At 44.6% G+C, this 24616-nt stretch overlaps 3 protein-coding genes across 8 annotated transcripts; 2 read left to right on the top strand and 1 right to left on the bottom strand.

Moving 5' to 3' along the window:
* Positions 1–1653: 1653 nt before the first annotated feature.
* Positions 1654–9774, bottom strand: ncoa5 (nuclear receptor coactivator 5). 6 transcript variants are annotated; one of them, XM_062470491.1, is made up of 11 exons: positions 9624–9774; positions 7786–8059; positions 7276–7383; positions 6265–6328; positions 4790–5020; positions 4366–4484; positions 4032–4161; positions 3523–3734; positions 3167–3371; positions 2924–3015; positions 1654–2786 (listed from the first exon to the last, which is right to left on the bottom strand). In XM_062470491.1, the coding sequence occupies exons 2-11, from the start codon at positions 7952–7954 to the stop codon at positions 2113–2115; spliced, it is 2004 nt and encodes a 667-aa protein (XP_062326475.1). In that variant the 5' UTR covers positions 7955–8059; positions 9624–9774; the 3' UTR covers positions 1654–2112. The 6 variants fall into 6 exon arrangements, with proteins under 6 accessions (XP_062326475.1, XP_062326501.1, XP_062326484.1 ...); XM_062470517.1 differs by having other exon boundaries at positions 2945–3015; XM_062470500.1 differs by having other exon boundaries at positions 3523–3725.
* Positions 9775–10650: 876 nt separating this feature from the next.
* On the top strand, positions 10651–12293 carry LOC134027210 (cytochrome c oxidase subunit 6C-1). Its single transcript, XM_062470477.1, has 4 exons — positions 10651–10765; positions 11486–11600; positions 11904–12033; positions 12180–12293. The coding sequence occupies exons 2-3, from the start codon at positions 11496–11498 to the stop codon at positions 12027–12029; spliced, it is 231 nt and encodes a 76-aa protein (XP_062326461.1). The 5' UTR covers positions 10651–10765; positions 11486–11495; the 3' UTR covers positions 12030–12033; positions 12180–12293.
* A 557-nt stretch (positions 12294–12850) lies between these two features.
* LOC134027203 (serine/threonine-protein kinase 4-like) lies at positions 12851–24294 on the top strand. The gene is made up of 11 exons (XM_062470466.1): positions 12851–13346; positions 14560–14640; positions 15420–15548; positions 15646–15760; positions 15850–16014; positions 16167–16334; positions 16492–16629; positions 16768–16896; positions 17071–17281; positions 19782–19930; positions 21879–24294. The coding sequence occupies exons 1-11, from the start codon at positions 13303–13305 to the stop codon at positions 22035–22037; spliced, it is 1488 nt and encodes a 495-aa protein (XP_062326450.1). The 5' UTR covers positions 12851–13302; the 3' UTR covers positions 22038–24294.
* The last annotated feature ends 322 nt before the right edge of the window (positions 24295–24616 follow it).

The raw sequence follows: 24616 nt of genomic DNA, 5'->3' as shown, positions 1-24616 counted from the left end.
GCTCTGCTTGGAACGTATGAAAACCCAAAGAGATTAAAAGACAGAGTTTTATAAACCAATCAGAGAACATCTGGCTGACATGTCTCAGATCGAACCTTCACTTTCACCTCTGTAGCATGAGACACGCCCGCCTGTGATCACTGCAAAGTCTCCATCCTCTAATGGATATTAAGGGCTCTGACTGAAACATACCTGCTCTTGGGTTGGAGGAGTTGGTGTCTTTGCAAAGGACACTGACTCTCACTAACACACAATATTGATACACGCAACCAACAGATTGGTCTGAATGTGTTATAATGACACTTCCACCTATTGATCAGACTGGCAATTGCATTTTCAGTTTGAAAGCTCATCTTAGAAGTCATTTCAGACTTCTAGTCCCCTCAGTACAGTGCAAGCAGAGCCTAACTCTGTGTAAAATCGATGCATGCATGCACATTACCCTGACAAAGGTGTAGTTTTGCAAATATATTGAAGTGTTTATGGTATACAGTATTATGTTCATATGGGTCATTGGTTTATTTGATCCTTTGCTTTTATTTCAATAGTATTGTGTTAGGTATATTTTATTTGATATAGAACACCAGTATGTCCTGGTTGAAATGTGAGTTACAGAATTCTGTTTTCATTTAGAATATTTGTCAAAGAGGCCAATTCACTAATGTATCAATTGTTTGATATATATTTACAGATGAAGTGATAACCAAAGTATTATTCAGTTATCTAGGAAATGCATGAACATGGAATACTCCAAGGAATTAACCCCAAACTCTGATCCAATAGTGGCACATTTGTTCTTACTGGCAGGCACACACACGACACAAATACAAGCTGAGCTGGCAGATAAGGTCAGGATTAAGATGGCCACAAGCTTAAATGTCAACATTAATGAGTGGGATTCTCAACACCCTGCCCATGAATATCACCATCAATTGTAAATTACACTACTAGATATAGTTGCTCTGGAACACAATGCACTTACTACACACAAACTATTTAGGACATCAGAGAACCATCTGAAGATCGCACACAGGGTTTGTTTTCAATTCACTGGAGTTGCGAAAGATACGTTTTGTATGAATGTTTTAAACAGGAACGGGTGTAGGTACAAAAGAGTTACTCACACACACACAAACTCCAAACATCTACTAAAGGTAAACCATTTTTTCAGTCCAAACCTCTGCCCTCTGTCCTTGGTAGTGTGTGGTGTGGTAGAGCAGTCACATGTATCTATTATCAGTTCCGTGGGGATGTGTATGTATGTGGATAACTGGGAGGGGGGTGGAGCCAGCAAGAGGGGGTTATCTACCTGTTAAAAAATATATATAAATATATACAACTTAGTGTCACTCACCGTTATGTGGAGGTGCTTATTTTTTTGTGTCAGTGTTAGTTAAATATTTGAAAGAAATATGTATTCTCTATTGTGTTTCATGGTACATAAAAAAAGGAGAAAAGTACTTTTATCTTTACATTTCAAACGCTTATCTCTATGGCTTCTGGCGATTCCCGTTCCATTTTATAGATTTGTCAGCACAAAATGCAATAAACCAATACCATTTTACTACAGCAAGATTGGAGACTCCTCATTTCCTACATGTGTTCTTTATACACGCCCTGGGGCATTCCCTTTCATCACCACAACACGCTGCATTCCGAAACACAAGAAATGTTTTATTTCAGGAGCACTGCAAGTATTCACAGTCACACAAGGTGTATAAAAGTCAGAACTAAGTCACAAAAACACGGAGTGCAGGGCAAGGGGATCATTACTACTTCTCCCTACAAGTAATGCAGCAATGAATTACACATCATCTCAGCCACCAGACCAAGTGGCATTCATTTAGAAATATTGGAAAGTTTCAAATTGTCAACAAATAACCATCTATCACAATAGCTAGAGTAAAAAAAAAAGAAGAAAGAAATTTGAACAAATTCATTGATAATTAAAAAGCAATTTACAAACGTAAAACTACAATTAATTAATTCTAAGAAAGCCATCGACACATCACTAACTGAGGAATTTTTTTGAACAAAAGATGATTGGTAGACTGTGAGGGGCCCAGGTGGTGGGGGCCACTATATTAGAGATTAGGAAACATGTGGATAACATTAGTAATGGCGGGGGTACATGCTCACGGACGGGGGCTGTCCCATGCCCGGACCCATGCCAGGACCCATGCCCGGACCCATGCCCGGACCCATGCCAGGCATTCCTTGTCTGGGTGGGGCCGAGTTTCCAGGGTTGACCAGGTGATTAAGAGCAGGGCCACTCTGGATGAGTGTGTCCAAAGCTTTCTGCACGCTGGGGTTGTCGAAGTTGATTCCTGCCCCTGAAGACACGCCCCCGGAAGGCCTCTGTCCCCCTTGGTGGGGTGGCATGCGGCCTGGAGGGGTTCCGTACCCCTGAGGGAGGCCGCTTGGGGGGATGCCACCTGATCGCATGGGGGGGCGTGCACCCATGGGGGCCTGTGAAGGAGCGGAGAGGGACGAGGAAGGGAGAGACTGCTGGACGCCCATGGAGACATAGGACTGAGCCTGGGGAGCCATGGAGGGGCTTGGGGAGGAGGTTGGAGGCCCCACACCGCTGTTGAACAGGCTAAGAATCTTAGCCTGCAACTCCTGCTGGTGGTTGGGGTTGGGCGGGGGGTTGGAAGAAGGGGGCAGACCCATGTGGCCCGGGTGAGTGCTGTGTGGAGGTGCGTGGACCGAGTGGGCTGAGGGGGGCATGGGCTGGGCTGGGGAGACTTCGTGATGGGATGGTACTGAGGGAGGAAGGCCAGTAGCTGAAACGAACACAAGAGTTACAAACCGCACTGCTGTTAACAACACTCGGGTCAACAATGAAGTCACATGGTATTTACTGGCTATATTTTAAAATGCATATTGTGTGACAGCTGGGTGTTCCAGAGTGGGAGTGTACCTGCATGTGGGTCGGCCCTACCTTGCACCAAGCGCTCCCTCTTGTCCCTCAAGTAATTAATCAGACTGTCCAGCTCCTCTGGGGTCACAAACCTGACAAGACACAGCAGAGAGAAGTGAAGAGAGAGAGCGGGAAGTGGAGAGAGAGAGGGGTGGAAAGAAATGAGTCTAACAAGTGACAGAAAGACAAAACAATGCAGCAGGAACTCCCTTCTGAAAAGCAGCAGAAAGCCTTAAGACTAACCTGCTCTCAGACAGCAGAGTGATGGTCGGCAGCAATGTGACGGGGTGACTCTCTCTGTCAGGTTCCCTGACCAGAACCTCGTCGGCCATCTTGGCTGCCTTCCTGGCAATCTCCTCCCGCTCCTTATCGCGGTTCTCCACCTTATACGCATCGTAGTTGTGGGCTACCAGGACCATGGCATCCTCCATGGGCATGTTACGATGCTCTGAAGGGCCAGGACATAGAGATTTTAAAACTAATAAGAGCTAGTGTTGGATGACTGTATTAAGTAGCCATTGCTTAGCATCTTACAAAATACAATCCATATATACACTACCCCTCCAACAGTCCAAGCACCCAGTTGTTCCCTGTCCTACCTTGCGGCGTTCCAAACAGGATGTTGACGGTGCAGGAGCGATGGACCTGGTGCTGCTGGGTGATGATGATGGCGAAGGGCGTACGGGCGCGGCCAACGTCCTCCAGGGCTTGTGTGAGGGACACCTCGGTGTTGAGGAAGATCAGATCCACCACCATACCCAGGTCTCGCACCTTCCGGCCCACTGTCTCCGCATACTCCCTACAGCATGGACAACACGCAAGGACACACACACACACACACAAAGCAGGATATGAAATGAAAAATGCGATTGGAACACATTTTCCAAATCAGGTGGGAACCAACTGTTCTTCAGGTTGTGTCATTTTCAAATAACCTGATTCCACATTCCGTTTACAGAAGCCTTCAGGACAACTAGGGCATCAGACTTCCAGTGCCAAGAAACATTGTGTATTCGACACAGTGGACATACTGCATTCCTCACACCAGCTCAAGTGTGATGTGATCATTTAAAGGACCCTTTTGAAGAGCGTAAACGGGCACACATACTTCTGAGCCTTGTTGACGACGATGACTGAGCAGTCGACGGGGCGCTCCGTGTCGTATCTCCGCTGCAGCTCTTCATAGTACTGGCGGTAGAGCTCGTTACGGCGGCGCTCCTCTACCCTCCCACGGTCATCTGGGAGAAAACACAGGCATGCTTCTACTTCCTGTATTGAGGGGCTCCCAATTCCCATGGACAAACACCCTCATCTCTCAAGATCAGGACAACCAAATGCGGTTCCTGTAGAGCTGCCACCTTGTAGGTTTTGGTTCTAATCCCAAATGTATATATAAAAACAAATGTACTGGTCCTGGACGTAATCTACAAGACGTTATTTACCTTCCTGTTCTCTGCGGCCGTTCCATGGGTCTCGGTATGGATCTCTGAAAGGCTCTTCCTTCTTGCGGTAGTAATCGTCCGGGGCACCACTGCGGTAATATCGATCATATCCCTCATCTCTGCAAAGAGAAAGCATACAGATACATCTGAAACAAGCTCAATTCACTGGGACTCCATGTTACCAGTCTGGGCTTCGTTTCCCGATAACGATGGATCGTAGCAACGATCGGGCAAAATAACGAAACCATCAATATTTCTTACGTGCGTTTACCATGCTCGTAAGGAGTAGGCTAATCTATGCGATTTCAAGAGCTAGGAATTAGAACTAGAAACGCAACCCAGGCCAGTCTGACCACTGCCACCAACAAGGCCTTTTTGCCCAGCGAGCTGCCGTTCACTGGTGTACTGGAGCTGGGGAGGTTACCTGTATGAGGGGTCCGCTCTGGGATCCTTCTCCCTGCTCTCGGTGCCCCGGTACCGGTCGTAGCTGGGGTCTCTGGGCTCGTGGTCGCGAGGGTTTCCACCCAGCCGTGGTTCTCGGCCAGGTTCCCCTCTGTCGTGCCCGTCCCGGTGTTCCCGTGAATCGCGCCCATGCATAGGGGACCGGGAACGGGGGCGCGGCTCTCGGCCATCCACATAACTGCCATATGGAGGCCTGGAGGGACGAACAGAGAAGTTAACGAAAACTTACATTTCGGGCTGGACCACTTGACAATGTTTATGTCTTATATTGACGGACGAACTCTAACCGTGTGCACTGTTGTCTTTTTAGAGTTTCATTTTTAAAAGAGAGTTCCTGGTCAACTCTCCTTTGGTATATTTTTGAATTTGTTTGTTACAGTCTGGGAGGAGAACCGATAAATGCGGATAACAACAAGGACCACAGGGTCTTGGATTTGAACACTGGCTTTTTGAAATAAAGTTCTTCTTGGAAGCTTACATTCTACACTATGGTCGTCTATGTTCAGGTCTAATTTGAGGCGCAAAGCGGCGAGACGCGATCCGGATAAAGGCTGAAAGACCATTCCTGAGGGATATCATGAAGGCACGCATGCTTTCCACCGATTAGATGGTCCTAGTGTGACGGTGACAATGATGGTCATTTTCAAAGGCATACCTATTCTACCCATTACGACCGAGCATACTCCTCAGAGAGCGATGGAGAACAGATCCGTTTCAAATCAAGTTTGAGGACGCTAGTATTCCAAAGAACGATATTGCAAGTAGGACCCCAGTAACAGTAAATAATTAACGCATTCATACTTCGGGTATTTTTTCTCAATTTTTGTATTCCTTACCGAATATCCTTTGATGCCAAGAGGAGATATTTAATACCCCAAAAGATTTCCACACATCAACACAAGAGATGCTTTATTACGAATGTAAAATTCCCCCAAAACAAGTAGCCGCTATCGCATTCTTCTAGAGGTTAGCGTACTGACATTAATCTGATACAGACATTAGCCAACGCAAATGCTTTAAACATCACCCTTATTGTCAGGACCTGTGAAAACGCAAGCGTATTTTTGTGATGCTGTATTCCATCAACACCAATCTCTCTCTTCAATGACCGTAGAATTTCTACACCCAAAAAAGGCCTGTACTCAGAACACTAATGGGTCTACGACACAGTGGGACGCGAAGAAAAAGTGAAACAGAAATAAAAAAAATCTTTGAGAGACAAAGACACTTGGTTGGATTTCAAATCTCCTTGCATTTTTTTTATTTCAACAATTTTTTTAATCTACGAAGGCTTGGAGAGGGATTTTTCATAAAATCTCAATTTGTCAAAAGCGCTTTGACAACCCCCGGTGAAAATGACTGGTAAAAGCGGTCTTTTCACTGCAGAGAGCAGCTGAGATGCTGCCAACTCTTCACACCCACTTAGCGTTACTTTACCTGCGTGAAGGGCTCGGCCGGGATTGAGGTTTACTCTGTCGTCGCTCCGCAGCCATATTTACATCTGAAAATAAACCAATCCAAACGTTGAACATAACAGTAACATTTAATTTAATATCAGCGGATTGTTGCTTTTTGAAGTGACCATGAACTTTGACACGGCGCACACTTCCACGTTCCATAAAATTGAGCTCCAGAGAAGTTCTGAAAATCCAAATAGAAAATTGGACGAGATGAAAAAATATTGCAGAACGTCAGAAGTTCTTTGCAGGATGGTGTTCTTTAAGCAAAATTCATCCCGATCTACTTCACAAATTCAAATCAGAAAGGGGAGAAATGTGTTGCTTCAACCTTGAAAAATCAAGGCAAGATTTTCCTACATACAAGTGAAAGTGATTAGAAAAGTATTATAAATATTAGTGCCCCATTTCATTGACAACACAAAAGCCAACCACATTTCAACTAGTTAAATATTTTAAGATACATCATTTAAGGTTTGTAAGTGTTTATTAGGACTTTATTTTGCACCCCTCCAAAAGAAGAACGCCATTTTTATTCAGAAATCATTATCATGATTTAAGTGTAGAATCTCTAGTTACAGTAAGGATTCACTGCATTAATTCAGATAGACTACAACAATTTCATTACAAGGTCTACGTAACACAAGTTCCTAGCTCAGAAGCTAAACAATGGGGCCTGAAATCAGAGGGTGTTGTTTGAATGCAGTCTTATTGTTACCAACCACCTTTTAATTCCAACTGAAAACCAAAACTATTCTTTAAAATGGAACTGGTAGCCACCCTGCTTAAACAATAATCCTGACAATGACGCTATACTAAAACTTTAGATCCTTGAAAGGCATGCACTAACAAACTGAGTAAGCCAAAGCTGTTTAACAAGTTGACAAAAACATTATAGATTACTACATCTAGGCCTACTACTTCTGAGAAAGTGTAAGCAAAAAATAGCCTATATAGCTAGGTATTCACATCTATTGCAGGTAAACCTTACCTATTTTATAACCTTTATATATTCGACCCTTATGTCCCGCCTTAGCAGACTCCGCATCCTCCACACGTTCAAACTGAACAAATCCGTACCCATGGAACATGGAGAGGGCTGAAAGAGGAATATTTCAGGGGGTTTGGACCGCATACCAAGAAACACTTTTTTAGGATCTGTAATGTTTGATAACACTGGGCCTCAAGTTACTCATATATACACGATTAAGGAAAACGTCAAGCATACTAGTTTGACTGACAGTGGTATGCTGGTTATGCTTGACAACAAAAAGAACTGTGATCGGCTGTAGGCTAGGCGGCTTGAGTATGTGAGGGTGTATAAGGTTACACCCTCGGATCACACACAATCATCACTCATGAAGTGTCCAAGAGCACTGAGAATTTTTTAAGTTATGAGTAACTTGGGGTATCCCAAGTGTTACCAAGGGTTGTCACATTTAAAAAGAGTGATAAATGAAAATTGTTTTCCTCTGAGGTGGGTATTGTGTTGATTACTGACCATTTATCTTGCCATAAGAACTGAACATGTCTTCCAAGTCCTTCCGATCCATGTGAGTGGTTGGCAAATTTCCCACAAAAATCCTCCTCTCCAAATCCCGCGGGTCATTACTGCTGGTGGTTGAGCGTTGAAGGGAAGGGGACCCGCTACGGCTTCGTCTGCGCGACATGACAAGGTCCCAAACGTACTTGGTCTTCTCGAGGCAAATTGCTTGGTATTTGGTTTGATTTGTCTTTTTATTTTTGTGTGCGGCTTGATAATTTTATCCCAGCTCCTACAGAACGTCAGTGAAATAACAGAAAAAGGGGTAAAATGTTTCATTCAGATGGATAAATGTTACCAAAATGCTTAGGATACACTTTACGGAGGACGAAACTTCAAAATCAAATCCCTGCAAAATGCACAAAAGTCAAATAAGAAATATGATGTGTAGGCTACTATAAATTTGATTCATTTTGCAGAATCAGTTACTCAAGTCTTCTTATCTTGACGAAAATGCGTTCATTTCAGAAACAACCTTTTGCGATTGATGATGATGCAAGATTTAAAATCGAACGAGAGTAGTCAAGAGAACTTGAGTACATGTCAAAAATATATAAATCACCGGCATATTACTCTGGAATGACCTGCATTTACAACAGGGGACAATGGCCATACAAGCGGTTTGAAAATTCATAGAAACTTAGAAGACAGTATCCTGTACATGACCAGTGTGCCCTTATTCAGCTTCAACATACAAAAAAACTGAATGTATGTAGAGTGACTTGCCCAGTGACAGGAATATTGGGGAAAACTCAAATGTTTGCACCTAAGTTTAGAGTTCAGACTGATGCCTTGACATAGGTCTCTAGCTTACATAAATTAACGGGATGCTCCTGTAATTTTGGGGGGTGACCAAGGGAAGACATGTCTAATCCGTGTTGTATTTTACTACTGAGTGTATACAGTTTTTGAAGGCAGGTCACTGACTATTTCTGGTTGATTGAAATTGCAGAGGGAAGTTTAATTGTAATAATTTCTCCATCCACGTCGACATACGTTTTCGTTGATTCGGACATATGAAATTTACGGCAACAGTTGAAACGGAAAATGAAGACTTGGAATATCAGCCAAATACGTAATATCACAATCATAGAATGGACAAAATATCCAACATCGAAAAACAATGTCGTCACTCCACAGAAAATTAAATGCATATTTAGAGGTATGTTCACGACTAAACATTGAGGTTGTCTAGCAACACAACATCGCGCAGCGCTACCTCTCAGACCGGTAGCCTAGCACCGCTGTAGGTCCATTTAGAGATTAGCCCATTTTAGCAGGCTATAACCTTGCATTCGTCCATTAACACATGACCTTTCGACTATAATACGCTGAGCTGTCCCATAACAACCACATACAATATATTTTAATATTTAAGATGGTGCTATTTGTCCTAACTGGGTGCGCAAAATGAATTGAATTTAAATGTAAATTGAATGTGAAGTGTTAGCCTAAGTAGCCCATGCTACCTACCTAAACGGGGGAATTGACTCAGGACAGAATACTACGGTAAACTATGTAGTTCTATTGTTTGTTTGGTTTTTACTTTAAATACAATTTAGCTAGCTATCTGACCAGTTCAGTAGCTAGCTACGAATGAGCCACATGTTACACTAGCTAGCTAGCCATGGTTGCTAAAGCCGGGATTTGCCGTGTTAGCCTAGCTGTATTAGAAAGATAAAGCTAGTGGGCTAGGATATGTGCAGTGAGGTGAGCATGCCGACAAAGAGTCTTGGCAAACTCGGTTTACTTAATTTAGCAAACAGTATTTAATTACAGTCTACGTGTTTCTCTACCTTCCAGCATGGAGACTTTCGTAAGTTGTAGCGCCTTTTCTTCGGTATAATGATGTCCCTTTTGCCGCGGACGTTACAGCAATGGAGGCTACTAGTCTTCAAGCTCGCTTCCTCTTGCGCACGCAATGCGGGGTTTGGCCTTCTTCTTGTTTTTGATTGGCGGATCGCATCCAACATAAAGGTGCACATATCGCCTCCTACTGTGCAGGGGGGTAAAGGGCAGTCATGGCTCTCATCCACCACCTACCTACTACATTACTATGGAAGCAAATCAGTGACATGTTTTGAATTTTAAAAGGAATTGAATACTTAATATTTAAATTTAAACACAACCGAATTTGTAGGTTTTGATTTCACCTCTTTAAAATTGAAACATGAATATATTTAAAAGTGAAAGAAAATTATGCAGCTACACCTGGATGAGAGGGGCCTGAGGAGAGTGGTCTGCGGTTGGACCCTTCTCGGAGAAGTGAGATGGTTCGATTGCTTTCAGGCTTGAATTCCTTACCTATCCTTGGTATCCCGGATGTTGCAATCAGAATTTCTTTCTTAATATCTGAATTTTACCATTCGAATTTGAGCAGCCTGGATTTTGTTTTATTTCAATTTCTGAACCGTGAATTTTTTTTATTTAATTTTTTGGTCTGAATTCTACTGTTCGAATTTGAGCACCTTGAAATTCCGAACCCTGAATTTTTGGAACAGAATTTTTTTTCATCGAAATAAATCCATATTTCAAATTTAAAGAGGTGAAAACAAACAAATTCGGTGGTGTATGTCAGAAAACAAAATTTAGTCTTGGGGAACATGAGTTAGATAGCTAGCTGTGTGTATGGTGGCGACACCTGCATGCGTGTTTGGTGTTCTCAGTGCCACCGCTTATACGTGTATGTCATACTGTACATAAATGTTTCTTCTTAACTTGTGATTGCAGTAGCTCATTATAAGTTACTGATATATTCGTTTTTATACTATACCTTAAGTCAGAAACCTTATAAATTAACAAGCGCGTACCTTATTTGACCCTTCAAATTTCCATCCTGAAGGTTGTCCCTTAACGGACTCTGTTCATTTCCTTCCGGTAAAGATCAACGCGTCAGAGCTTTGCTAGCATTTTCCTGTGAAGGTCGCGAGTCGTATTAGTAAGTATACGGTTTAATGTAACCAGAATAAATACATGTATTATATTCAACATTTGGTTGATTGTAAAGTTTTATTGTGCCAAAAATGGTATGTTCTTGGGTACATGCCCTCAAGTCTGTCACCTACGTTTTACATTCTCTAGCAGTTAGTTAGCTCTCTAGCTAATGCTTGCTCGATGTGTGTGTGTTAGTAGGTAGCGGTTTGCCTAGCCTACCTGCTATGTCTCAATGTATTTAAACTCGCTCGCTGCTTTTTTAAAGGTTTTGGTTTCGGTTGCATGGGTAGCCTTCTCACCGCATTGGTATTATCAAACGTGTTTATGCTAATATCACAAACGAACGTTGGCTGGTGTACTACGCACCATCTACAAGTGTTTGGATCCTGAACAAAATGATCGCTGCTACAGCAGCTAAATGTTATTGTAGTCTTGTTACATTTCTTTATGTGGGTCTGATGGCAGTTACAACTAAACAGCAAACCAAAGTCCACTCGTTGTCCTTTAAGGACCCCCGCGAGCAACTACTTGGGACAATTCCAGCCAGGTTCTCAGATCAGATGATATTCTCCTGTGCAGCTAGCCAGCAAGTCCATTATACCATGTCGTCGAAAACATACTCAGCCCACACTTAGCACAAATTGTGAGACATTTAACTTAGTAAATGTTATCTCCGCTATAATTGATATGTATGAATCTAAACATGTATTCTTTTCTTCCGTAGTCATTTAAAGATGTCTTTGGTCAAGCCTGCCATGAGAGGACTGCTGGGGAAGCGTCTGAGGTTTCATCTGCCCATCGCTTTCACACTCTCCTTGATTGCAGCTGCAGCTTTCAAGGTGTGTCCACTGACCAGGCTTTTTTAATATGCATCGGCTACAAACTACAACGACTGATTGGTACTTCCTGACTGTATACAATACAGTAAATGTAGTCCTAGCCAACTACAGTCCTACTAGCAAAAAAAATAAACCAGCTTTAATGGCTCTTTACCACCAACCTTAGCAAATGCATTGCTTGTCTTCTCTCCTTGAACAATATGTTTGCGTGGGATGGGAAGTACTGTTAAAAATGTTTTCAAAAGGATTGTGACATTGTTTTAAGATGACCAGAAATAAGTGTGCCCTGTGCCTGATTTCCAGTACGGAGTCACTGAGCCCAGGAAACAGGCCTATGCTGACTTCTACAAGCAGTATGACGCCACCAATGAGTTCAATGCCATGAGGGAAGCAGGGATCTTCGAGAGCGTCCGGCCATCTGGAGAATAAACAAGTGTGTAGCTATCCCATCCTCATGTATCTGAGAAATTATGCAGAGGATCCCATTAAAGTGTTATGTAGGTCTTTACTTCGTCATGCGTCATGCCAAGTATCCATTCTAATTTGGGGCAGCCATCTCAAATGTCCTCTTTCTTCCAGGTGTTGTCATGCTCTGCATTCCCGGTTGGAAGTCCCTAATCCTCGATGTTCTATACTGATGTCTGATGTGAACATTGTTTGTATGTTCTCATAAATAAAATTGTCTATTATGTGTTTCTGCCTGCCTGCCTAAAATCATATGCTTTGCGTTCAGTGTTTCCCCTATCATTATATTATTATTATTATTTTATAGCGCCAGGTGAAACACTGGCGTTGTTCAAGAAGCAACTCAATTATATTGTGTAGCTGGCACGTTTGTTCAGTCAATTCTAACAGATGGAAAGTTGTCACTCCCACTCACAATTTGTGATGACTTCATGGTGCGTCTGTAAACCCTCAGATTCAGAAAATACCATGATTAACTTTCTTGATGGGTGGTAGAGATAATCGTATGAGACGTGAGTTATCCGTGACAAAGATGGTTGTTTTTGCATCATTAAAATGTTCTTCCGAGACCTGACGTGGAGGGTTGAAAGCAAGTCCCGGATGGTTTTACTCATCCACTTGCCAGATCAGCGATGTATTCTAAGAAAGGCGGAAATTATATGAATATTCCCTACAAGTTTGTTAAAACCAAGGACAGAAGTTCAAAACAGGCATGTAGGGATCGTTAGGGTCGCTGCACGCAGTTACAGCGCCCTCTGAAGTCATTGTACCAAAGTCTTTGTTCATGGCGGTCTCCCCCCTCACCCGCCCTCCCTTCCACCCGCCCAGTCTCAAGCGCTCTTCCTGGTTTAATATACTGTCAAGACGACCGCCTCCAACAAGATAATTGTAAAGTAGCTATAAAGTTTTAAAACAGATAGATGACGGAGGCATGAGTGGTATTCCTGTACATAGACGAACCCACCGAATTCTGTTACCAATTAAAACTAATTCGCAAACGAATGAGAAGTTTAATGCAGACAACTGTCAGAAAGCCAAAACAGGTCGACTTAATCTCGCTATCTTACGTTAGCTAGTCTGCTAACGCTAGTTAACCATATTTTAAGACATCGAAACGAAGACACCGCCAGAACAGCTAGCAGCAGGTGCGGGAGCTAGCTAGTTGCAAAACTAGCCAGCACACTTGCCTGGGTATTGAAAACGATTTATAAGCACTGGTGTTACTCCTAAAACAACCATGGAAGACAAGGACAAAGTACAGATGAGGAATAACCCACGCAGGTAAATATGAGCTATTAGCAAGTAAGCTAGAAGCTATATTAGCTACTAGCTAACCAGCATTTACGTCTTAAGCTAATATGCCTGTTGCCAGGGACTGTTTAAGAATATAAATATGACTTTGTTGGCAGTTGACTGCCCTGGAATAAGCAAATCTCAAGCACATGGTGTCAGTCCAAACTGTACAGCTAGCCAAGTAGTTTAGAGAACAGGCTAACTTAACACTTGTCATGAGCAGACATGAACATGAAGCAGGCTCTCTAATACCGTACGCTGTTTGTATATTCTGAATGAAATGGGATGGGAACAAGCGGTTGTACACAATTATTTTTAATTAAATGCAATTTGTTAATGCCATTTCTGTTTTGTGGTGTCTGTAATGTGAGTCCTTGTAGTTGTCAGTTGAATTTAAAGTACACGAACACATTGGGCTGTAAGCTACTGCTTGTGTATGTATACATAATGAGGTTATAATTGTCCAGCTATCCTACAGTGTTTGCAATGTTCCAATTGTATTTGCTTTAAGTCAGTCTGTCTGTGTACCGGTATCGCGAGTCTCCAGCAGTGCGCTATCTCATCTGTCATTTCCTCTGAGCAGTGTATTAAGCAGGGGACCTACCCATTCCCAACTGGTTCACCACCTCACGTTCTTGTTAGTTGTGAAGATATGCACTTTAAGGGCTGTGAGGGAGCTGGGGACAAATTAAACACAATTACTAACAAACTATCATGGACACATGGATGAAAATGAACATTGTTTTTGAGGTGTAGGTTAATGAAGGAAATTATTTAAATATGGCTGACCACGTCAGTCAATGGACCACTTTCTGTCTGTCTGTTGACCGACTGTTAGTTTGCACTACTACTACCAGTCATTTGTGTTACAGAGTTTGAATATCCTGCCTTTAAATCAATTTTTCTAATCTAGTGTATTTTTGTCTAGCCACTTACAGAAAGCTCATTAGTGGCCTGTCAAACATAGCCTTTGATTTTGTGTTTAATTCATGTTGGCTATTTTTGCTCTTAGAAGCCTCTTTTTTTAAACTTCTTTTTTTTTTTTTTTTTTTTACTCATGGAGGCTATATTTGTTGTTGACTAGCTCGACCAAATATTAGGACAATAAGTTGTCCTCTTAGGCGTCTGTTGATTAATACTCTTAGAAGTAGTTGTATTGTGTTTAATTCCCACTCACGCTCTCCCCTGTTCATCCTCACAGGCAGCTGAAGAAGCTGAGTGAAGACAGTCTGACCAAGCAGCCAGAGGAGGTCTTCGACGTGCTGGAGAAGCTCGGTGAAGGGTGAGAGCCTCCCACAGAAGACACATTTAAATGACAGCATCTGGACTGTGCATTCAGTTGTGCCTCTTGAGTTTGTCTTTCTCTATCCACCCTCCCTCCCCCATTTCTGTCTCTGTCACTAGAGGAGGCCCAGCGGTGTCAGTCATGCAGACAGCATGCCCCTCCCTCCTGCATCATCAGAAACTAAACTTCCTCATTTCCTGTTTCTCAACTTCCTGTTTAGCGAGTCAACCAGTCAGCCGTAGGCTTGGTGTGCCATCATATCCTCCTCCACAGGGACTAAATGACTGATACCAATATGAATCAACTGACTCATTTTTACTTTAGACTACAGAATCAGCCGGCAGAGTCCTAGACAGATCTGTGGTTTTATACGACAGGATCATGCTGACAGTACATACCCCGTCTGTGTGGTTACTCATGTGGGCAGGGGGAGAAACACAAGTGTGCAGGGGACAGCCCAGACACGATCCAGGGTCATTATTCTTCTGTTTATCTCTGTAAGCAGCCACTTCCTCTGGTAGGGTGGAGATGAGTACGTGTCTATCAGACATCTTGATTGTTATCTTGATGGATCGCTCCATACGGCAGGTTGAGTAGACATGGCAGCGTGTACAGAGTAGCTGCAGCTATTTCTCTGCCAGCTGCTTTGATGCTGTCCTGGATTACGTATGACTTTTAAGTAGTCAACGTCCTTCATGATTAGGCTTTAATCTATGAGCATGGAGGTAGCATTGGTGTGCATCCCATATATAATGTCTGTGTTTGTGTCTCATCAGGTCCTATGGCAGTGTGTTCAAGGCCCACTATAAGGAGACAGGGGAGATTGTGGCCATCAAGCAGGTTCCTGTAGAGTCAGACCTGCAAGAGATCATCAAGGAGATCTCCATCATGCAGCAATGTAACAGGTGTGTGTTCAGGTTTCAGGTTCATTGCCATTTGTCACAAGCACAGATACACGTACAGATAAACCGATAAGCTTATAAGTGAATGCCCTCTCTCCAGTCCCCATGTGGTCAGGTACTATGGAAGCTACTTCAAGAACAGCGACCTTTGGATCGTCATGGAATTCTGTGGTGCTGGCTCGGTCTCAGACATCATACGGCTACGTAACAAAACGGTAACACACACACACACACTCTCTCTTCTACATGACCGTGTACCAGCCCACAGAGCAGGGACTTGACTGTACGTGTGTGTTGTGTGTAGTTAACAGAGGATGAGATAGCAGCTATCTTCCAGTCTACGCTGAAGGGACTAGAGTACCTCCACTTCATGAGGAAGATCCACAGAGACATCAAGGCTGGCAACATCCTGCTCAACGCCGAGGGGCAGGCCAAGCTGGCCGACTTCGGAGTGGCAGGACAGCTCACTGTAAGGCTCTCTCTCTCTCTCCCTCTCTCCCCCCCTCTCTCTTTCTCTCTCACTCACTCACTCACTCACCGAGACCGGGACAGAGGGTGGGGGCTAGGCTGCGTCCTGTTTTCTAGATCCTTTTCAAGGTCTCTCTGCCCCGTCTCCTCCAGGACACCATGGCCAAGCGTAACACGGTGATCGGCACGCCCTTCTGGATGGCCCCCGAGGTGATCCAGGAGATCGGCTACAACTGCGTGGCAGACATCTGGTCCCTGGGGATCACCGCCATCGAGATGGCCGAGGGCAAGCCCCCCTATGCAGACATCCACCCCATGAGGGTGAGACTGGGGATGACGGGGGGGAGGGGGGGGGGGTCGAAGGGCTGATCAACCCTGGGGGTGTGTTCACCATCTTGATGAAATAATACATGTTGTTATTATTTCTACCAGCCAATCTGATCCAGGTGTCCTCGGTCTCCATGTTGCTTCTCCTTAGGCTATCTTCATGATCCCCACCAACCCCCCGCCCACCTTCAGAAACCCAGACTCCTGGTCAGAACCCTTCAGAGACTTCGTCACCCAGTGTCTGGTGAAGAACCCGGAAAAACGGGCCACAGCCACCCAGCTGTTACAGGTACGCCTGCCTACCTAATACTAATATCACTAATACTACTAGTACTGATACTAATAGTACTCACGTTGTTTTTAGCATTCATTAGTATTCAGTTGGAAGTGGATATCAAGGTTTCTCGTGCGTGTTTGTCGCCTGCAGCACCCGTTCATCAAAGCATCCAAGTCCAGCAGCATCTTGCGAGCGCTGATCACAGACGCCATGGAGATCAAGCTGAAGAAGCAGGAGGCCGAGGAGAGGGAGCAGGACGCCGAGGACGACGACAACTCTGTACGCACACACACTCACGTGCACACACACGCACAGCACAACATGCACACACACACACACACAACATGCACACACAAGCATTTCTGTTATTCATTCCACACCAGGACAAGGGCTCTCTGTCCTGTGGTGTAGCTAATGGGATCAGGATTGACGTGTGTTGTTCTCGCCCTCCAGGATGAGGACGATGTGGACCAGGGCACGATGGTGCGGGCAGGGACAGGGGTGGACACCATCAAGGCGGCGGGCTCGCTGGCCAGCTCCCTGGGGGGCACGGCGCGGACCATGATCGAGCACGGGGACACGGGCACCATGGTGGACACCCAGCTGGGCACCATGGTCATCAACTCTGACGAGGAGGACGAGGTGGAGGGAGGCACCATGAAGAGTAAGACAGACACACAGACACACAGGCCTGTGGAGAGACCAATAGAAGCCCAATAGAAATATATTAAAATAGACACAATTCTTAAGGCACTGGAGTACTCAGTTAAATGACAACCCGTAAAACACTGTGGTCAGTTGAGGAGGTGCGGGCATTCCTCTGTTTGGTTGCCGACGAGAGCCAGCGAGAGTCATGTGTGTCGTGTTCAAGACGACCTCACTGCAGTATCACGCTCAGTCGCTATGACGACCAGCTGCATTGAGGGGTCACTATTTGCAGTGGAATGTGAAGTACCTAGTACCAAAGGCAACTGGAGTCAAGCTGTGCTGAAACCATTTGATGGAAAAAGTGGCTTTAGAGAACCAATGGCCCTTCAGGACCCCAGTGTCAGAGCCGGATGTCAGCTGCAGTTCCTCTTTCAGCCACCAGAGAGCAGACTTGACTTATATCACCAATGTGAGGCGAGAGTAAGGTTTCCATGTCCTTTTAAATGAAGTTAAACATATTTTGTCATTCCTCACCTCCCCTCCTGCTTCCCACCAGTCACAGTCATGAAACCTGATCTCTGTTTGGTGAAATGATGGGATTTAGATGGCTTTACTATCCACTCCTATTAGATTCCACAACCAGAGCTACAGACAGAGCTAGACACCTGATACCTATATTACGGTACAGCAAATGGCTGTTAGCCGTATAATACAGGCCAGACAGGTTGGCACAGCCAGGGCTGCTAGCCTGAGAGCTGTGTGTGTAGCTGTAGTTTGTGCTGCGATCAGAGATGGATCTTGGATATTGTTCATGAGGAATGTTGCAGCTTAGAATGCTAGTGCAAGTGTTCAGGTGACTCACGGATGCCAGGTCAGTGGAATGGTTCTGTTGGAGCAGATTCTGCAATCTCAGAGTTTAATTCTCTCTCTCTCTCTCACACACACACACACACACACACACTGACCTCAGCCATCTCCTGTCTAATGGAGGTGTATTGTGTTAGAATGGATCTATGCTCTTAGCTGTTAAAAACACATTTAGCTTCTCAAGCACCTACCTGCTTTAGATAAGCAAAAGAGAGGAAAGAAGGAGAGGAAGAATACAAAGGACAAGAATAAGTTATTGATCCACACTAATGGTGCTAAGGGGATTAAAAGCCTATTCCTTTACACCAGCATGTCATGACGCACACACACACACACACACACACAGATAGTAATAAGACATTAAGTTAATTACACTCTGCTTGTTGTAAATGGATTCTAAATCTATTTCATGTCAACTATGATGGATTGTTTTAAAGTATACTTTCGCGGTCTGCCTTTTTGACCCTTACGTAATGTTTGAAGAACTTTTCTCTTATTAATCCAGTGGTTATCTCAAATCTTGCTGGAGTTGCATTTCTCTTTAGGAGTCCTCTGATTACGCTGTGTGTACGAAGATGTGATGATTGGAACTGATGACTGATGGAGATACCTCCCGTTCCTGTCTCCCAAACCCACTGTACCTCCTCCTCTACATCTCACTGTCCTTACTGCTTTTTTACCCTCTCCTCCTCCTCCTCCTCCTCTCCTCCTCTGTCCCACTCGCCCATATTCTCTCCTTTGCCTTCTCGTCCAACTCCATCTCTGTTCCAGTTATCTTCCTCCTGCCTCTCGGCCCCTGGGTCTTCATGTTTTAGCTCCAGCAGGCTGAATAATTGATATGCCTGCCAAGTAAAGATGTCCCAAAGCTGGGCCATGGTGCCCAGGGTGCCTCCCTGCTCCCCCCACACCCTCTTTCCTTCCCTGGTCAGGCTAGCCTGGGCAGCTGAGGCCTAGGGGTCTGTTGGGCTTTTAAAGATGCATCTTCCTCTGGGTGAGTTCAGACCATCTGGGCCGTATGGACGAGGACAGGCCAAGCTTGATCAGTCAGGTAGTCAGGTGGCTGAGCGGTTAGGGAATCGGGCTAGTAATCTGAAGGTTGCCAGTTCAAACCCGGCCGTGCCAAATGACGTTGCGTCCTTGGGCACGGCACTTCACCCGTACTTGCCTCGGGGGAATGTCCCTGTACTTACTGTAAGTCGCTCTGGATAAGAGCGTCTGCTAAATGACTAAATGTAAATGTAGTCAGTGTGTGACCTGAGCTTCACTGTCCGTCCTCACCCAGTACGTTCTGGGACGCTGTGTTCATGTTTACACGTCTCTGCTCCCTGATTGGACAAGATCAGCCATACAATAAGGACGTGACTGAATAATTGAGCATGTTGTGAATTAGTCATGTGCAGAGTGAGCCTCTGTGACTCTGGGGGGGCTGTGTTCAGCCAGGCAGTGCAGGGGTCATCCATACATTAGTACTATAGTATACCAGGGGCATCACTGCTGTAGGGATGACCTTTATCTGGCTGTGGTAGCAGCAGCTCATTAAAGACAGCAGTCTGCTTCACACACTGACAGCTTGATTCTGAACACAAAAGACCACACATGCTCTAAAAACAATAATAATAGTGTGTGTGTGTGTGTGTGTGTGCTTGCAGGACGGGACGACACGATGCAGCCGTCCAAGCCCTCCTTCCTGGAGTACTTTGAGCAGAAGGAGAAGGAGGCCAACAACCACCAGCAGGCAGGAGAGCAGGGCCACAACGCAGACAACCGCAAGCTACCAGCAGAGGGCGACCTGGAGGTGGTGAGTTCCAGAGGGGTCGGTTTTAGTGGCGGGGATGACAAGGCACGTCTCAGAGGACGGAGAGATGTCTCTGTGGATTTCTCAGACTGCATAGAGAAAGACAAGCCGGGCCGCAGAGTGGGCCTGGGATGTGTGTGCTGTCTAATCTGCATTCAGATCATTTTTGTCGTCCTGCCCCCCCCACCCCCCCACCCCCTCCTCCAGCAGAGCTCCCTTTATCTCCCTCAGGCTCCTTCTTCCTTTATTTCACGTGTTTACTTTGTTGTTGTGTCAAAACAAGCTGTATTACAATCCCACTATGTATGAGATACGAGGGGGGGGGGGGGGGGGGGGGGGGCGATTGAAGTGTCATCTTGATGGTCCTACTGACTACATGAAGAGAACAAGAGCGGCTCAGGCTGGGAATAGAACTGTCAGGGCTGCTATTGTTAGCGTGTGTGTGGAGGGGGTCTGTGTGTACGTGTAACACCTTGTAGTTGGAATGCTTGACTTGGACTTCTTACCAATCGGCTATTAATCAGAAGGCTGCCTTCGATTCCCGGCCATGTTAAATGACGTTGTGTTCTTGGGCAAGGTACTTCACCCTACTTGCCTCGGGGGAATGTCCCTGTACTTACTGTAAGTGGCTCTGGATAAGACCGTCTGCTAAATGATTAAATGTAATGTAATGTTCGTCCTCTGGTGTCTAATAGCTTTTTATAAAGGACAGTTGGAAGTCTCTCCAGAGCGTCCCTGACTGTGAGGGGAAACATGGAGGTAGTTGGGTTGTGTCTGGACAGCTTGTCCAGCAGTGTGAGGGAGCCTGCTGCAGCTGTAGAACATCTGGAGAGAGCCTTCTTCTCAATTATGGATGAGACTGAGTTAAGAATGACCAGTCTGCCGGCCTTCCTGGTGCTCCCCTGCCTGATCTCTGTTTGGTTCCTCGCCTCCTCTCATCTCTCCTCTGTCCAGAGACACTGTTCATGTACTGTGAGTAACTGGCCATGGCAGAGGTTTAAACCCTCTCCCCAGGCTGGCAGCCTAGTCTCCATATGAGGGACACATGCCGGGGCGGTTGCATGTTGATGAGAATGCCCACAGTACCAAAGCCATCATAGGTAGTGAGTTGGATAAATGTGTTCTTTAATTTGATCTCTTAAATGGGTACTCTTAACTATCTGCCCAGTCCTGTCAGACATCCATCGGTCCAATCTACCCAATCTTTTATCCACTATCCATCCACCCCTCCATCATCCATCCATCGATCTACCTATTCCTTCTTTTATCCATCGCTCCATCCGTCTCTCTGTCCTTCCATCTCTCTATCCATGCATCAATCTCTGTTCCCGTGTTGCACTTCTCTTCCTGGTTCAATGAAGGCAGAGGAGTCTGGGATATGCAGTCCTCCTGGGCGCTCTGAAGCCACCATGAAGGAGAGACGCCAGTCTCAAATATACTCCATTGATCTGCTCCCTGAATAGCAGCGGAGTGCTGGTAAAACATCCCAGTAAGATCCCTGAGGGGAGAAGGACCGTATCTGACTGCCAAACAGCTATTAGCCCTCACTCATGTAGCCCCACTCAATGCCCTCCCCCCTCCCCAAATGGAATACTTGCGCCCCCCACCACCCATTATTTTAGCTATAAATGTTTCAATAAGAGAGCTATAAAAAATACCCCCTTGTGGAAACCCAATGCCTGCCACTCCAATTAGTTCTGGAGCCATGCCTGCCACATCATCATCACTGAGTGTGCATGGAGATTTAAATTAGTGTTTGGAGATTGTGAGATGTGTGTGAAGATAAAGGCTTGTGTGTGTGTGTGTGGAGATAGTGATGAATCGTGTGCTCATGTGTAGGTGTACATAACAGGCATGTGTGTGGAGATTGTGATATGTGTGTAGATTGTGATGAATGGCTCGTGTGTGTGTATGTGTAGGTAACAGGCTTGTGTGTGTGTGTGTCCTGCAGATGCGTTCGTGGAGTGTGGAGGACCTGCGTGTGCGCCTGGCCTCCCTGGACCCCCAGATGGAGCAGGAGATTGAGGAGATCCGCCAGCGCTACCAGGCCAAGAGGAGGCCCATCCTGGACGCCATCGAGGCCAAGAAGCGACGCCAGCAGAACTTCTAACCCACGCACCCAAACCCCCCCAGCACAGGCACTGTTGGATTGCACTGGACTCAACTGGGTCTGGTCTGAACTAGACTGGAGATGAGACTAGACCAGACTCTGTAGGATCTTGGTCACCTGACACTGGGCAGTTGGAGCTCGATGCCTCTGTGGTTCCCAGCCTCCTGGGCCAGTTACTTCCCTCGAACCCAACCGCTTAACTCCAAAACATGCATGTTCCTGCATTAAGTTATTCAGATGACCGTTTGAGGGCACGTCAGACCTTTTTAAAGTATTCCTCCTCTTCAATGACGTGGTTGCACATTCTTAGTTTGCCTTCCTCTATTGGTACGCATTGATCAATGTGTTGCTTTATGTCTGTCCACTTAACACTGTAGCATAGCTTGCCTGGCTTTCATGGATTCAGTTTAAGCTGAATCACCTACCAGCGGAAAAAAAAAACGGTTTAAGGGAAACATTTACCTAATTTACTGTACCTTTTTGTGCCTCATTTAATCTGTTAATTTGTTCTCATCACCCATGTGTGATTTGGTACTTATTCAGCGATACTTTTAAAAAACATTTTATTTGTGACTCATCTTGATCACGGCTGCCTAAAGGAACACGGGAGGAGAGCAGGAACTCCCAGACAAAGCAGCAACCGTAGAGACCACAGCAACATCAGCTCCATGTCAGTAGCTAAGCACTTCCCCAAGGGACCCATCCCAATTATGAGAAACACGGAGCTTCGTCTTCTCAGCAAGTCATTTAGTGATGGCTCAGTGGAAGACAAATGTGGGGTGTGTGTGTGTCCGTCTCCAGTTCCAATAAAAAAAAAAACAAGTTACAAACATCGTTTTAGGCTTAAAGGACTTGAGAGAACTGCTTTGATCAGGTGTTTGACCTCCCTGTTTCACCTCAGCGTCACCAGACGCAGAGACATATCTATATCTGTCTCAAACACCGCGGCAACATTCCACACAGCAGCTCCCACTTATTTTTATATTGTTCAAAACATTTGGTATTCATCCAGTTATTCCATGCATAGATGGATTATAGTTATGTTTTTCTATCTCGGATAGTAGTTACAGACAGACTAGTAAGAGGAGCGTCAGGGAAAGTTTGTGCTTTTTTTTGTTTGATGTACTGAAATATACATATAAGTGCAAACTAGGGTTACACTCAATTCTGTTTGGCCCTGTTGCTAATCTTCAGACACTCCAATTCTGTCCGCAAACCGCTGACGGTAACTCTGTGAATTAAATGGTTGTGGATAGAGTTAATGTGATGTCTAGTGGATAGAGTTAATGTGATGTCTAGTTGGAGTTTGTTTGGCGTTCGTCAAGAGTGTTCACATTCTAAAGACCCTCTATAGACGTCTATAGATTCTCTATCAACTGTCTACTTGGCCTGTACAATCTATACTCTCTTTAGACCATCTACAGACTTCCCTCTCGAACCTGTAAACCCTGTATAGACAGTTAATAGACCCTCTATAGATCTATAGTTATGTGGAGCCACTCCAGACAGTGTTATACAAACTAGCCTCTCAGGGCCTCGTGTCTCAGGTGTGTACAGTGATAACTCAACTAGGCTTATTACCCATGATCCTCTGCTCCCCAGCCTACATTTGACAAGCACAATTCACTTCTCTGGAAAAAGGTTACTGAAAAAAGGGGAATTATTTGTACTGCCTTATCTTGTCCATATACAGGTCTTCTCTGTGCTTGCCTTGAAATAGTGGCTTCTCCAGATAGTATCGTGGTTTTGTTATGAGTTGAAACAATTGAGTTATTTTTATAAATCCTCTTAAGGTTTAACATATGGTTTGATATTCTGTATATGTACAGTAATTGATCTATTTTTGATTTGGGTTGAAGTTCATTGTTAAGTTGTGTCCAGGTTATATTATGTGGGATGGGCTAGTTCATCCTATCCAAGCCCACTGAAGTAGCAATCACTGGAAAGAAGATTTCTGCAATGTGAATGAATGAAGAACTGGTATTAGCTACCCATCTTTTCATTCCTTGGACAAAAAAATGAACTGAGATGTACTTACAATCCATGCCTTAAATTATGCAACAGAGGTCCTGAATTTGTTTTGATGTCAGAGTTGAGATCTCTCTGGTTTCAGTCAGTTTAAAGCTGATAGGATGAACAAGTTCACCTCCTGAAAACCTGAACTGAAACCGAATTGTCTCAATCCCTGGGTCAAATCACAGTTTGAATTGTTTGTTGTTTGCCTATTAATAAAATGAAATAAAGATTTTAAAAGGGATTCAAAAGTGATTTCATCTTTAAAGTGACTGTGTGCTTAATCATAGAGAAAAGAGCCGTTTTAGCACAGTCATCTTGTGTTCAGTTCAATGTGTTCTGGACTCGTTTCCAACTTTGATATCTTTGTGCTGTCTTCTCTGATATTGACCAAAATAGCATGGATTAATTTTTAATCGGGTCATTCTATGAATCTGATCTCCTTCAACATGTCTTGAGGTTTGGTTCAGTCCAAATACAACTTGACATTAAATAAGCACATCTGGTCTTATTCTGCTCTTGGTGGCCAAATATATACTGTAGTGTTTTCTCACAGGCATTCATGG

This window comes from Osmerus eperlanus, chromosome 1 (assembly GCF_963692335.1).
Source record: "Osmerus eperlanus chromosome 1, fOsmEpe2.1, whole genome shotgun sequence".
NCBI classification, from domain to species: Eukaryota; Metazoa; Chordata; class Actinopteri; order Osmeriformes; family Osmeridae; genus Osmerus; species Osmerus eperlanus.
This window is presented reverse-complemented; position numbering and strand designations above follow the sequence as displayed.